This window comes from Gobius niger, assembly GCF_951799975.1.
Source record: "Gobius niger genome assembly, chromosome: 9".
Lineage (NCBI taxonomy): Eukaryota > Metazoa > Chordata > Actinopteri > Gobiiformes > Gobiidae > Gobius > Gobius niger.
The window spans coordinates 25375032-25391417 of record NC_136860.1 but is presented as its reverse complement, the minus strand read 5'-3'; the positions used below and the strand labels follow the sequence as shown (position 1 = coordinate 25391417).

Below are 16386 nucleotides of genomic sequence, written 5' to 3'. Positions count from 1 at the left end.
CTTTTAATCATGAAAACATTTAAGATACTTTCAATAATTTTAATGTTTGTCCAATGAGATCTATTCTATCTAACCTTATCGCTCCCCAAATGTTGTGCTTACCCTGCTAAATAAAGGTTCTGTTGGGGGTGCAAGCCACATCCTCTTTTGAAAACTTTAAAACAAGTCAACTTACCACGCACTGTCCATAGAGCAGAGGCAACGAAATTGTCTCCTATAGTTTCCTATTTGACACTAATTGTTCATATTCCGACTGTTCTGATTGAATCATTTCGGTCTTGGTGTAGCCTTTTTTTTAAATATATATAGCCTAGTCAATGTATTATTGTCACTACAGTGGTCTAACAGGTTGCTACAAAGTCTTCTACTCAAAAGTGGGCGATGCTGCGCACTGGGCAGCCTTAAGGCGGGACACTAGTCCGTAGAAAGCCCTGTCTGTGAGCGGGACAGCGTGTTTGGAGGAGGCGGGCCCATGGCTCCTGGCTGTGATAACTGGCTGCAGCCTGTTGCTCTGTTATCTTCAGCCCCACGCCGTAGAGCAGCGGACCTCCTCCGGACATCTGCCACCCAGAGTTTCCCTAATTCCTCTGAAACTTCTCTAAAACTGTAGTGCTTTCACATGGTGCCCCCGGGCAACACGCCGAGTTGTATTCGACACTTTTATCCACGGGCGTTTGACAATGGAGGACGCATGGTTTTGGAATCACGTCTTGGGACTGTCCCTGTCGATGGTCGTGCTGTGTGCGCCGGGGCCCCTCATGGCATGGACAGCAAATAACAACACCACATACCCCGCAACTACAGACTTTTACTCTTCATCCACTGCACACGAGGACATGGATACTGAAAAGGTCTCCCTCTTCAGCGAGAGCCGCTCCACATCACAGCTCAGCTCCACCGCTGCAAACTTGGGTAAGTCCGAATGAAGACCAGGCCTGGGGCAGCAAGTGCATCTCTGCAGTCATCCTGAGTTTGTGGGAAACACACACATCTGTAGACTATGCCATCAAACGGGAGGATTGAGACCATTTCAACAAATAATAAAAATAAAAAAAAATCACATATTCGGATAGGCATATTATTTGCAAGGCTGCAGGTAAAAGTGAAAATGAATTAACCTAAGTCGTAAACATAATGGCTACAATATGGTTTAAAGGCCTTCACTTTGCTCAAACTGGAAAAACATGGCAGTGTGTCCAATCATTTTGCATAGCCATGAATGTAAACTACAACTAGACTGAAACTTTGTTGTTGGTCAACTATCACACACAAAATGTTGGCTGATATGTAATAAACACTGATTAATTATCTGTACAATCATGCAATAACATGTTAAACATTGCAGAGTTGAAACCTGTAAAACATCACATTTATGATCCGTGTGTGTTGATTATCTACATTTTGTCAGATGATCCAGTTTAACACTGTTGTATAATGTGGGGATAAGCCTGTGCTTATATTACAACATAGAGCAGAGCTGTTGTGGACAGGTCTACTGTAGAAGTGGCTTTTCTCATGTGGAGCAGTGAGTGACAGAGCAAGGGATTTCTATCATTGGCTGCCAACACCACATTCTTCTGTCAGATTTGTTGTTATTGAGGCAGAACACAAAGTGACGCTCAGAGGAGAGGAAAGATGCTCAATTTCTAATTTTCTCATTGGAGAAAAATAAAATAAGAGACTACAAATGAACACAACTCCCACTGACTGATTTTGCACCTTATTGGAGTGTAACAGACTGAGTGGAAAATGGAAATCAGAGTTTCAGTGTGCAGAATTATGAACACTTGTTCCTCTGTTTAGATTGTTTGATGTCTGTGTTACTAAACTGTTCTTGTTTGTAAATCAGCACTTTTGGTACAACCTTGTGAGGAATCTTCTGTTCTGTTGTTAATTTGGACCATACAAAAACAATTTTATCGTCATTATCAAATAAAAAATGTGGCTTTTGTGATGCAACTAAAACTGAGGGAGCACATATTTTGAAATGAGGTTTCAATGCCACCCCTTTGCACCTCTGTAGACCTGGGTCTGTTCTATGGTGGACATGATCACAATCAAATTATATGATATGGACAAAAATGGCATGGTAATACTGAGATAATTCAAAAAGTTGATTATTCAAATTGGCTACAGATTAGCACCAGGACAGACAGTGCTTCCAGCTATAATAGGACTAAACCACAACTAAAGTATAAAACAACTACCCTGAAAATAGGACTTTAAAAATCGTAATCTTTTTTGTTTCTAAATTAAATCAATGCCCCCAGAAGTAGCCCGCATACCACCAGTAGTGCCCGTATCTCAGTTTGAGAAACGCTACGTTTACCAAATGCAGTAAAGGATGAAACTTTAGAGTTGACATCACACAGAGAAAAATAACTTTCTTCCCAGTTGAGTTCATAACAGTTTATAAACCGGGTGACACACTGCTCCAAAGACAATGAGCAGCGGCACACACCCATTTCCAGGGTGATAGTCCTGTCCTGTGCCTGCTCTCACTCAACTTGAGGAAGGAAACGTCCCTGTCCCATAAGACACAGACACATCCATATTTAGGACATCAAGCCTTTGTTTGAACTGACCGGGGTGGCTTCCAATTGTTCACCATATAAAGTTTCTACTTCTGAACAATATCCCCCTGAGCATCTTCAACATTGAAGGATTTCAGAAGCTGCTTTTGAGTTGGTGCTTGTGTGATTAGCGCCCTCTGCTGGCAAAGAGGCATTGTTTAAATAATTTCTGGTTGTTGGAAATAAAAAAAATGATATAGTAAAGAATGTGGATAATTACACATACGGCCAACATATAAGCCTAAATGAAATCACCAACTACATCACTAACGTAGCATTTCTTTTGGCAACAGATCTATTTGTTCACAATTTTATATTATTAAAACACGATTAACGATTAAACACTACCTTTTCCTTTATTATAGACACTGCTGAGACACAGACTTCTGCTGAAAGAAGCAGCTCTTCACTGGAATCCACAAGTCTGACAACGGACCCCCTCTCCTCGACCCTCATCTCCTCCACCACAGAGGCCTCCTACAGCAGCAGCAGCAACAGCCGCCATAGCAGTGACTGGAAGGACTTACTCCACACAGAGCAGGGGCCTGTGGGATCGCGTGCAGTATCCCAGGAGCCTCGGTTTTGGTCATGGGTTGAAACGGAGGACTCGAGTTTGCCGCAGGACAGCCCAGACAGCACCTTGAGACTTGGCGATGTGACTGAGATTATTTCGCAAACTTCCATCAATACAGACAGTGCTTATACATCGACAACGATGAGCAGAGCAGGGGAGAGGACGCTGCTGTCTGTCATCTCTTTTCAAAGCAATAGCACCTCGTCTGTTTTTACAGAAGACTCCATTTCCCATCAGCCACCTGCGACATGGGCTCTTTCAGCTCAAACTGCAGAGATTGAGGATTACACACATAGCATCTCAATGCCTAAAACAGAGGCCATGGACGCGACACCGCAAACTGACTCCTATAGGGAAATGTTTTCAGAGACGGGACTTCCCGCATCATCCAGTGGAACAGAAACTTTGATAAACTCCACGGAAAATCAACAAATGCGCACTTCAGAAGTGACGTCCAATTTGACACCATCTGTTCTGGTCACAGACTACAGCGCAAGCCAAAGTGAATTACCAATTTCATCCACACCGCCTATGCTGTCTCCGGCCATTTTACCCACAAACATGTCCAGCACAGACCAAGTGTCCTATTATGCGTCGACTGAGGCTTCAACTGAGGTGCATAGTTCAAGCACTTTGAACCAGGAGGGCACAGAGGGAGTCTCACCCAGAACCAATGAGGATATTGGGACCACAGTGCCCCCTACAGTCAACGGCAGGACCGATGACTCTCTGACTGAAGTACCACTGCTGATAACTGAGGCCTTCCCCACAACTACTACTGCCACAGTAACAGAAGGGTACATGTTATTACATATATTTAAAGCAACTTTAAGGATCCAATAATCTTGTTTGAGTGCGCGGAAACTTTTAAAACTATGGGCAATAGAAACATCACAAATGATTACATTTTTCACTATGAGCAATTGAGACTAGTGACTGATATCCCAATTCACAAATACGTCAAATTCAAGAGTCAGACTATACAGTAACACAAGAAGGGGATACAGGCAGTCGAGGTTTAAGATTCTCCTAATTCTCCTTACTCCTTACTACTGTATATTCTCTAATGTTGTGCTGCATTCCTCCACAGATCTCAGCGCACAGAGGAGGACACTTTTGCAGCTGCTGTCTCCACCACCAGTTCTTCCCCGCCTGACACTTCAACTTCCAAACAGACCACGAGCAGCCCTACCACCGCACTGCCTCAGACACAACCCACCATTTCCAGCACTGTACTTTCCAGTAAATCATCTACCACAGAACAGCAGACTACTGCGGCGTACTCTGCCCCGGACACAGTGCCCAGTCACACCCAAAAACCGTCAACAACAGCGGCGACTAAACTGACCACGATGCCACTAGAAACAAGCACAAGTCCCCTGGAAACGACAACCGCACCCCAGAGTCGGTTCATCACAACTACATCTACAGACGGGACACTGACGACAAGGAGCATAGAGACCCACACCACGCGGGGACCGGCCCGAAGGGAGAAGACTCAGCCTGTGACCACAACACGCCCTGCTGTCCAATCTCCATCACTTCCACCAAGTTAGTGACACTTGAAATGTTGGTAATCATGAGATTTAGGAGAATTTATTTAAGGCTAAAATCTCAAATTGGCCCAAAATAATTGATTAAATTTAAAAATTAATCCCGGCTCTTAATTGTGCAGACTGTACTAGAATGTTGTGCGTTAGTTGGTTTATTGTGGTTCGAAGGGACGGATGGCACTAATTGGCAGCCTCACTTAAGTTCTGACAGTCTACCCCAGGGCAGCTATGGCTATGCATCGTTCTATCACCAAGTGCAGAGAGTGAAGACATTTTTCTTGAAATTATAAGCAAATTTTGGTGTTTTTCATATAGCATTATTATTATAGCATCTCAAGTACTCAACAAGTGCGGGTTGTCCAATTAATTAATGCAAATACAGGGAAGAAAGAAGCTATTCATTTCAATTGTAGCTCAATTCAGTTATGCTTTAATAAGACTAAGACGTTTTGCTGTGTAGTCATGGTTTACTCCTAATTTAGATGGTCAATTACGGTCTTTTTATAAATGGTCACATAAATGGTATATGGTCACATTTATATAGCGCCTTTCTACTTGCTTTATGCACTCAAAGCACTTTACTATTATCAAGGAACCACTCACCCATTCATACACCAGTGTACACAGACACTGGATGCAAGGTGGGTGAAGTGTCTTGCCCAAGGACACAATGACAGTGTGCACCTGCGGGATTCGAATCGCCAATCCTCCGATCGCAAGACGACCTGCTCTTCTATCTGCGCCACCGTCGCCCCTTTTTTAGACCTGATTTATTTCCGATTTGATCTTTGTCTCGGCCTGGTCCTACTTGGAAGGTCAAATAGTTATATCTGTCATTCGGCTGTTGTTGCTAATACTAATGCTATGCTATGTTATGTCATAAAGGAAACCCCTGTTTGTCCAGTTCCTGTATGAACGGAGGCATGTGTGTAAGCGACATCAGACATCACTTCACCTGTCGCTGTCTGCAGGCCTGGACTGGACCGACCTGCAATGAGGGTGAGTTTGTAGAGTTGTTCCCTCGTAAAAATCAAGTGTGCTTAGCCCCTCTACATCTCATAACCTAACGCTTGCACCCACCTGTTATGAACTATTTCAGAGACTCGGTTCATTTCTGTGCCAAAATAGCTTTCTGAATATGCTTTTCTTTATATCTCACAATTGTTTTTAGCTGTAGAGTATATAAATAGTAGAGGACCTCCAAATGCGTCTTGCTAAAAAATATTCTAAAATCCAAGTGGAAGCGCAAGTACAATTCTCAAAATGACAGTCATCGTCTAAATAAATCGTGAAATAACATATCGTGCCGACTGAGATCTAAAGCTGCTTGTGGGTGTTTTCTGATTTCCCTGTAAACTGTAGTCCTTGTATGCGCAGATGTGAATGAGTGTGAGCGGGACCCCTGTCCTGTTGGCTCCAGATGTGTCAACACAAGAGGCTCTTTCAGCTGTGAGTGTCCACTAGGCTTTGACCTGGAGGACGGACGCACCTGTACCAGAGGTAATCTACTCCTTTTCACTTGTTTTTTGTTCATAGGACATTATAAACATCCTGTAATTTAGTTTTGAGAACGAGGGCAAGCCATAATTCCAAAATGGGCTTTCTTAACGTTTTTGCCTGGTTCATGGTTAATATCTCTGTAATTACTGGACCTATCTGCATGAAAAAATGTTTATTGCTAGATCCAGCCCTGCTTTTAACTGCACTCAGTGACTGTTTTTTTCCTTCTACAGCCAAGACTTTTCTGGGAACTTTCAGTGTTAACAGGCAGCCGCATGACCCCGCTGTCTTGAGAAGTGCTACGATGCATGAAATCCAGAGAGAGATAATACAACTGGTGAGATTTAAACTTGCAGTATGTCAGAAAATGTGCAAAAAATGAGGCCATCTTCAGATCTGATAGCTGTTTTCCTTTTTTCACGCCAGCTCAATGCCTCACTGTCAGTGCTTCGAGGTTACAGCCGCTCTACACTCAGCAAAAGGTACGTAAAACATTGTCAAGCCGCATTTTGCACTAGCACCACGTATTACAAAATGCAGCTCTACACTGCACTGTGTAGCTTTTCCCTGACTATTTTTATCTGATTTCCCACAGAGAGGAAGGCGGCGTCCATATTTTTGCAGTGAACATGTTTTCCATCTCCGCCGATGTTACGAGCTCTGAGGTTTTCAACAGTATCCAAATGTCAATGGCCAACTGCAGCTCCTCACTGGCCCACTGCCGGATGGTCCTGCATCACCAGCTCACTTACCAAGGTACAGTGTATTCACAACCTCTCTGGTTAGTCATGTTTTATACCTCTAGAGGGCGCCATGTAGCAAAAAATATGGGGTGCATTTAAAATCAAATGTTAACCTTTTAACCCCTACCTGAACCGTGCACATTTTCTCCAGTTTGATATTACACACATCTAAAAGCGTCTTGAAAAACTACTGACAAACATGAGATGAAAACGAGGATGAAAACTCAAAAATCAAAAAGTGGTAAAAATGCAAAAAAAAGTGTGGGGTAAAAAAGTAACAAAACAAGACTAAAAAGTGACAAAAAAAAGCAACCAAAGAATTATAGTAAAAATGATGAAGAAGTGACGAAAAAGTGACAAAAATGTGACAAAAAAGTGACAAAACTGCCACCTAATAGCAACCAAAGAATTACAGTAGAATGATGAAAAAGTGTCAAAAAACTGACAAAATTGCCACAAAAGAGTGTGAAAAATGTGTCGAAAATGTGTCAAAAGCAACAAAAACGGCACGAAAAAGTAACAGAAAAGTGGCAACAAAGTGGCAAAAATACAAGGAAAAAGATCCATTTTAATGAGTTTTATAGGTCGTAGCTTTCAAATGAGGCATCACTCTGGCCTGCGCATAGTCTGTAAGCTACAGTCAAGAAACTTTTAGATTTGGGTAAAGCTGAACTGGAGGAAATGTACTTGGTTAAGGTGGGGGTTGAGAGGTTAACATTAATAATTGATGAATAGTTACTCTCAGGATTGCATGGCATGGTTGGATGAATATAGTGGGATAGTTTACATAATCACAAATGTTTTTTCTTATGACATGTGATTCATGCCACTGGGCCCTTAAATTGAAGACAATACTCCCCTGATGCAAGCATCGTAATCTAATCTCTGAAAACAATTAACGACTGCGAATGTGATTTGTCTTTTCAGTGGAGAGTTTGTGTGCGGCTCAACAGACTCAGTGCGATACAGAGCGCTCCACATGCACCGACATCAGTGGCACCGCTTCCTGCCAGTGCTTACAGGGATATTACAAGCACAACCCCGATGACCGGTCCTGTTTAGGTATGTATTTGGACCTCTTTCTATCTCCATGTTTTGCGGCAATCAGATTTGTTAAACCCACTGTTGAAACGGTGTACTTTCAGAATGCAGAGACGGATACAAACTTGAAAATGGATCATGTGTAGCGTAAGTGTGAATTCTTTTTGTGTGTGCCTGTTTTTAGTGAGCATCGTTGCCTCTTATCATTCACAATGTGTTTTAACATTTCAGGTGCGTGTTTGGTTTTGGGGGATTCAACTGTGGAAATTGTAAGTTCTTAGTGTGTCTCAAAGTCTTTCTGATTGTTTTAGAGCGCATGAGTGGAAGAGGGCAATACATGATATACTTTTTCTGGGTTTCAGTTTACAAGCTCATAGCAATCGTGGTGTCGCCAGCAGGGGGCGGCATTCTGCTCATTCTGATCATCGCCCTCATAGTTACCTGCTGCAAGTAAGACTTTAGAAATATACTCAAACTCATGTGTGACATTGCCGTATTTATTTGACTAATTGTTTTTATGTGGGGTTTTTTTTTAAGGAGGGATAAAAACGACTTGAACAAAATCATCTTCAAGAGCGGAGACTTGCAAATGTCGCCTTACGCCGACTTCCCCAAGACCAACCGCATCTCCATGGAGTGGGGACGAGAGACAATCGAAATGCAAGAAAACGGCAGCACCAAGAACCTGCTGCAGATGACGGACATTTACTACTCTGTAAGAATGGAGAAGTTACAGGACGGGTACATGAGCACTTAGCACGGGGTCCTTCAAATTGTTTCAAATTAAAAACATTTTTAAAAAGAAGGTGAAACTGAACAGTATATCATCAGGTTTTTTTTTGTTACATTTTAGAATTTGAGAGTATTTTAGCTGTATTTTGAACACAACATGGTATTAAAGATGTTGATAACTGTCTAAACAATTAGCAGCTCAATGGGCACGGGGAGACTAAATGAAAGGCTCAAAGGGTACACGAGATGATGAAGATTTTACTTCTGCTACACAGCATAGTAATAGCATGTTAATAGGATTGAAGGAGATCATAAAAGTAACATGGTAATTTAAGAGATAGTCTGGAAGTCTAAATGTATTACAAATTTTATAAAATGTGTATAACCGACTACCTGGTTTTGCATTTTGATGTAAAGTAAGTTATAATATATGTAGTATATATTACTTTTTTCTAAAGTCCCTTCATCCCGGATCTCAGACACTAATCAGTATCCTTCCGCGTTGACCAATGAGACAAACTTTTCCTGTGAACTGGCCTGTCAGGTCCAATTAGGAGGGAGGGGGAGGAGCTTGATTGTTAACTTTTGAAAAACCTGTTCCTGCTCTTTCTTTCATTTTGCAAACTAAGAAGGGCTTTCTAGGTAAAAAAGGTCGAGGAATTTGATTGTTTTCTTTAAAATCTCACGCTATCCTTCTTCACCTTGCAAACTACAGACCTTCACTTTAAAGTATTTACAGTGGGAGGAAAAAGTGAGTACACCCTTTGGAATTACCTTTCTGCCTAAATTGGTCATGTGGTCGGATCTTTATTAAAATCACAAGGATGATTAAATAGTGTCTGCTTTAACTAATGCCACCCAAACAATACCATGGTATCATATTTTTATATCATGTAAACATTCACAGGAAAAATGGGTGAGAAAAAGGGTGTACTCACTTTTTCCTCCCACTTTATATCATAGTTACTCATGAAAATACATTACTGCCATGTTATTACTATGTACCTATGTTTAGTACAGTGAATCGTCTGAATAGGTCTGTTTGTGTTTGCTTTCTTCAGCCGGCGTTGCGCAATGCGGACCTAGAGAGGAACGGCCTGTACCCCTTCACCGGTCTGCCCGGCTCACGTCACTCGTGCATCTACCCCGCTCAGTGGAACCCGTCCTTTACCAGCGATGACTCCAGAAGAAGGGACTACTTTTAATAATTCCAGAACCACAAACGAGTCCCCAGGCGAGCCCATTTTGAAATGTTGACATTGGTTATTGCTTTCTACACTGTATTTGCCTTTGAAGCTGCACACTGATTGTTTGAATTTGTTTGTATTCGCCAAAGCGTGACACAGAGACGCGAAACTTTGTGAAGGCATTTGGAAGTAAAATGAACAGACGATTCGACCTGTTGCAGCTGTAATACTCAGAGTTGAAAATCAATTTGACTAATGAGAGGTCATGTAAATGTTCTGTTTTTGCACGATATCTCGCTTTATGTGTAAGTGGAGCTGCATGATTTAAATCGGAATCAGAGTAAATTAAAGGTGCACAATGCAATTTTTTTTATGGATTCAAAAGTTAATATTAATACATACCTTTCAGTGACCCAGTGGAGGCTTGAGTGGTTATAGCACCTTTACTTACCATCCTGTTGGCCTGTAGGATGGATCAAGGATCAATTGTTTTTAGGTTTTCACTGCTGATTGACCCGTATCTATGGTTACATATACATTTCATTCTGAAAACCTACCAGAAATCCTAAAAACCTGAAATAAAATTGATCCTGAAGCATCATTGGACCCACCGGGATGGAAAGTAAAGGAGCCAAGCCACTGGGTCACTGAAAGGTGAAATACGCACTAATATGAACTTTTTTTAAAATATACTGTATATAAAAAGTTGCATAGTGCACCTTTAAAGTAATGTCCTCTTCGACACACAAAACTCTTGAATCTTACGCCCATTTGGACTGAGTACTGTCTAATGTAATGGTTTTGTTTGTTTTTTCCCTTAGGATAAGGCTGTGTAATAGGATTTGCTTTATTGATTTATGCTGTATTGTCATTCCTGACTTGTATTTTCGATTTGAAGTTTTATGTTTTATAATCATTCTGACGTTTTAGTCAGATGTGCTAATTTATAATAAGAAAATAATAAATAACACTGAAAACACTGAAAATACAAAATGCTTCATTTATGAATTTCTTGCGATTGTTCTCTAAAATACCTGCCATAAAGTAACATTACACACACTTTTCAGTCTTTAATTAATACAGTACTGTAAAAGATGAGGTACAGAATATGGAAAATAAAGATATATTTTTGTTCTATGTATTCTTTGTTTTGAAACAGTCCCAACAAACAAATCCAGACGAAACTATTTATGTTATCAATGATATATTAAAATCCTCAACCGAAACTAGGGTCAACTTTAACCTCGTCTCTTTGAATGTGTGTGGTTTTGTCCAGGTGTTGTCCAGTGTTACGCTCCATTAGCTGAGCTCCATATTTCTCTATAAACATAAAAGCTGGAGCTTGGTTGAGATCAGAGCAGGCGCAGACAGAGACACAGACTAAGCCTTGAAGCCAGAACGTGGGGTTTCAACTAAAAATGGAAATATCTATACCTTCTTTGATTGGGGTTATAATCAACAGTCCATTTCTTTTTTGTAACATAATCATCAACATTTTTTATGCTTTTTGTCTTTTTTTCCCATGTCACACCAGGGAAAGAAAACAACCTTTGACAGTGCTTCTTGGATTTCTTATTTTTTGTTCACTTCTCTATTGTGCTTTTGTGATGACAGCAGGAATATGTGGCTTATTTTTCAATGAACACGTCTCATATTTCTTTGATCGCATCTTGTCAATGATCCTTTCTTACATTATGGACTACAGCATTGTCAGCTATGTGTGGCTTAATTTCTACTACTATATCCAGATAGTACCTGCTCCATGTGTGCTCTTTCACTGGGTAAAAAGAAACATTAAGTGCACCATTTATGTGGGTTTGGGTATTGACATCTTGGCAACTATGTTCAGTAAAATAATTGTGTATGTTAAGTTTCTTAAAATTATTTCTCTCCCTGGATTGTCTTTGAATGACACATTCCTCATCAATTCTTACGAACAATCACGTCGATTTTCATTCTACATGACAATGTTGCATTATTCACTGATGTTATGTATAACGGTGATGAGTAGTTTGTCCACAGTGCGCTACCTTCACAAACACATGAAAAACATGGGAAAAAGTGGCACTTCCTTCTCTGCCACCAGACTCCGAAGTCAGATGAGAGTGACCATCACTGGCACATGCCAAGGAGTGCTCCTCTTTCTTTATGGAAGTTTCTTGCTACTTGAGGGTTTTACTTTGGAGTTTTCAAAACAATTTAAATTTCATTCAATGATATCGTACACTGTTACCACTTTGTTCATATCTGGGACCACTGTTACCCTCGGGATCGGTCAGAATGCCATTAGACAGAGAATCATAGAAATGCATAAAGCTCTGAAGTGTGTGAGCTTTTGTCAAAAGACTAAATAATCTTTCTGTCATAAATTGTTGTCTTTTCTGTATTTTTGAAAAACTATTTTCTTTGATCTGACTCCAATGTATTGGACAAAAAACACTTACTATTATATCACTGATGTATATAATTTTCATCATGTATTGTAATAAGTTAACATTTTCTGTATAACTTACAGGCTTCTTTATGATGCATCTTGAATAGAGCTAGTGCTGTGTCAAAGTGATTTTTGTGTTTTGTTGAATGTGTGCATAATCTCACATCCTCTTCAACATAAGCACAGTGATGTGCCACATGCAATCTCTCCCCGTCTCCTTTTCTTTTGCAACTGCAGACCCAAGTTCCCACACACAAAGGACAACAGAAACCTGCAGCAAATGACAGACTTTTGTAAAACATAATGACATCATTAATCAAATTTTGACAAATGTAACTGTGCTTTCTTACCTTTTTTTCTTTGCTTGAATCAGGTCACTCCAGCATCTGCCCAGCTGAGACAAACCTCTCCATTTTCAGCAATTACTCCAGAAGAACGGACTTTTTGAGATCACACAATCCTAATGATTCATTACAACAAACGTACAAATATTTTTCATTAACATCAATGTTTTCTGTAAGAACACACTGAATCTAGAGCTGTGTGTACGCATTGTTTGAATTCATGTTAATTTGTAACAAAGACATAAAAATATGTGAAAACATTTGAAGTAAAATGTGTGGCTTTCTCTTTTATGCTGAGTTGAAAAATGTGATGGTCACAATCTTCCTTCTTTTAAAACGAGCCTTGACAAACTTTCTGCGAAACCAATGTGTTCATTTGCAGCTTTTTATGGACTGTTTCATTGCTTTTATGGATGGCAGTCGATGCCTCATATTGAAGACTGTTTACTGAGGTTTGATGATCATCCACAGACATTAAAGTCCTCTGGTGTAGACAATTATTATTTGTTTGGTCATTTGTTGCTACTTTCACACTGTATTTGCATCTAAGGCTGCAGACTTTCCAAATTTGTATGTAATCGCCAAAGCATGACACAGAGATGTGAAAACTTGTACAGGTATTTGCAAGTAAAATAACAAGCGTGTTAACCTCTGCAGCTTTCAGACTGACTTGAAAACAATTTGCCTAATAGTCACGTCAAATCATACATTTATAAGATCAATTACAAAACAATTTGGCCGAACCCTGACCATGAAGTCAGTGCAAACAATATATTCAGAACAAATGAATTTATGGATTATTTTGTGGGCTTCAAATGTTTGAGAGTAATACTTTTGTACTAAATCACAGATAGTTTTGAAACAGAAGAAACAAACCTGAACAAGAAGCACATGCAGTCAGTGTCAATATCAGCTGCCAACAGAAGATGTTACTCTCTTTATCTGAATAAACACAACCAAACTGAACCAGGATTAAAGTCTACTCACAAACCAAACAGCAGGACCAAAATCCTGAAGACAAGAAGGAACATAAAGCCTCATCGTCAATCACCAAACAGTGAACCACCATTTAATCAAATGTCTTGAATTTGAATTGACTTTATATTAACCAAATGGTCCATTATTTTCATAGAAGAACAATCTCTGTAAATGCGATGCTGTGGTTTTCTTACATCTCCTGTCCAGGTGCACCGTCCATTACCTCTATAAATAAAATGCCTCCAGAGCTTGATTCATAATGGAGCAGAGATATAGCCTTGTAGTAACTTGGAGGGTTGCATTACAAAAATGAAAAAGTATATAGCTATGCCATTTTTGATCGGAGTAATAATCAAGGTTCCAGTTGTCTTTTTTAACACATTTGTAAATACGTTCTTTGCTTTTTGTCAAATTTTTCCACCTCACATTGGACGAAGAAAGCAGCCTTTGACTCTGCTTCTTGGAATTCTTATTTTCTGCTCACTTCTGTGGTATTAGTTCAATCAGACACTGTTTAGTCATTCTTGTGATTTTAATGAAGATCAGACACATTTTATGACCAATTTAGGCAGAAATGTCAGAAATTCCACACGGTGTACTCACTGTTTCCTCCCACTTTACAAGTTAAACAGTTTGGGGCCCAACACTGATCCCTGGGGGACACCACAAGCACGCCGATGATTCATCTTCAGCTTTACAAAAAGATGGTCTTTAGTGTCAAAAGCTTTTGTTAAATCAATAAACAACCCGGCTACATGTTTTCTGGAGTCAATGGAATTGGTTATTTCTTAACTGTATCAATTATTGCCAGGGATGTTGATCGTTTTTTCCTAAAACCATATTGTTGTTGGTAATTATACTGTGCTTTTGTAAGAATGAGTCCAGTCTTGTATCAAATAATTTTTCGATGATTTTTGAGAACTGAGGGAGGAGTGAGACGGGTCGATAGTTTGTGAAGAGGTGCTTGTTATCATATTTAAATAGAGGAACAACCTTGGCTGTTTTCATATTATTTGGAAATACACCAGATTCAAATGACAAATTACGAATATAAGTTCAAGATTTTGAGATTGCAGCAAGTACCCATTTGAGTGTTTTTATATCTACTTAGTCACAATCACTTGATACCTAGCTCTGGCCATTCTGTTATCCAGTTGTTATTATTATGTATTCTTTGCTTTGAAACATTCTGAACAAACAACAAGTAGAAACAATTTATGTCTTCTTTAATATTCGGAAACCTTTCAACAGGAAATGTTTGTAGGACTCAATTAAGCTGAAACTAGGGTCAACCGTAGCCTCATCTCTTTGAATGTGTGTGGTTTTCTTATGTCCAGGTGTTGTCCAGTGTTAGGCTCCATTAGCTGAGCTCCATATTTCTCTATAAACATAAAAGCTGGAGTTTGGTTGAGATCAGAGCAGGCGCAGACAGAGACACAGACTAAGCCTTGAAGCCAGAACGTGGGGTTTCAACTAAAAATGGAAATATCTATACCTTCTTTGACTGGGGCTATAATCAACGGTCCATTTCTTTTTTCCAACATAATCATCAACATTTTTTATGCTTTTTGTCTTTTTTTCCCATGTCACACCAGGGAAAGAAAACAACCTTTGACAGTGCTTCTTGGATTTCTTATTTTGTGTTCACTTCTCTATTGTGCTTTTGTGATAACAGCAGGAATATGTGGCTTATTTTTCAATGAACACGTCTCATATTTCTTTGATCGCATCTTGTCAATGATCCTTTCTTACATTGTGGACTACAGCATTGTCAGCTATGTGTGGCTTAATTTCTACTACTACATCCAGATAGTACCTGCTCCATGTGTGCTCTTTCACTGGGTAAAAAGAAACATTAAGTGCACCATTTATGTGGGTTTGGGTGTTGACATCTTGGTAACTCTGTTCAGTAAAATAATTGTGTATGTTAAGTATCTTAATATTATTATATCTCTTCATGATTTGTCTTTGAATGACACATTCCTCATCGACGAATCTTACGAAGGATCACGTCAATCTTCGTTCTATGTGACAATGTTGCATTATTATATGGCACTTCCTTCTCTGCCACCAGACTCCGAAGTCAGATAAGAGTGACCATCACTGGCACATGCCAAGGAGTGCTCTTCTTTCTTTATGAAAGTTTCTTGCTACTTGATGGTTTTTCTTTCGAGTTCTCAGAAGATTTTTATTTTAGCTCAATGATAACGTTCACTGCTACCACTTTGTACATATCTGGGACCACTGTTACCCTCGGGATCGGCCAGAATGCCTTTAGACAAAGGATCATAGAAATGTATAAAGCTCTGAAGTGTGTGAGCTTTTGTCAAAAGACAAAATAATCTTTCTGTCATAAATTGTTGTCTTTTCTGTATTTTTGAAAAGCAATTTAATTTGATCTGACACAAAAAAAACACTTACTGTTATATCACTGATGTAAATAATTTTCATCTTGTATTGTAATAAGTTAACATTTTCTGTATAACTTACAGTCTTCTCTAAGATGCATCTTGAATAGAGCTAGTGCTGTGTCAAAGTTATTTTTGTGTTTTAAAATATATCTGTTTAATGTGTGCATAATCTCACATCTCCTCTTCAACATAAGCACAGTGATGTGCCACATGCAATCTCTCCCCGTCTCCTTTTCTTTTGCACCTGCAGACTCAAGTTCCCACACACAAAGGACAACAGAAACCTGCAGAAGATGACAGACTTTTGTAAAACGTA

The 16386-nt window shown here is 39.7% G+C and overlaps 1 protein-coding gene across 1 annotated transcript; it reads left to right on the top strand.

Annotated features, from left to right (window-relative positions):
* Nucleotides 1–487: 487 nt before the first annotated feature.
* heg1 (heart development protein with EGF-like domains 1) lies at nt 488–10249 on the top strand. Its single transcript, XM_079563392.1, has 14 exons — nt 488–912; nt 2939–3944; nt 4238–4698; nt 5586–5699; nt 6078–6200; nt 6434–6537; nt 6627–6682; nt 6796–6956; nt 7871–8005; nt 8089–8131; nt 8216–8253; nt 8347–8434; nt 8522–8699; nt 9778–10249. Exons 1-14 carry the CDS (start codon nt 681–683, stop codon nt 9919–9921), a joined length of 2883 nt encoding a protein of 960 aa, XP_079419518.1. The 5' UTR covers nt 488–680; the 3' UTR covers nt 9922–10249.
* Nucleotides 10250–16386: the final 6137 nt, after the last annotated feature.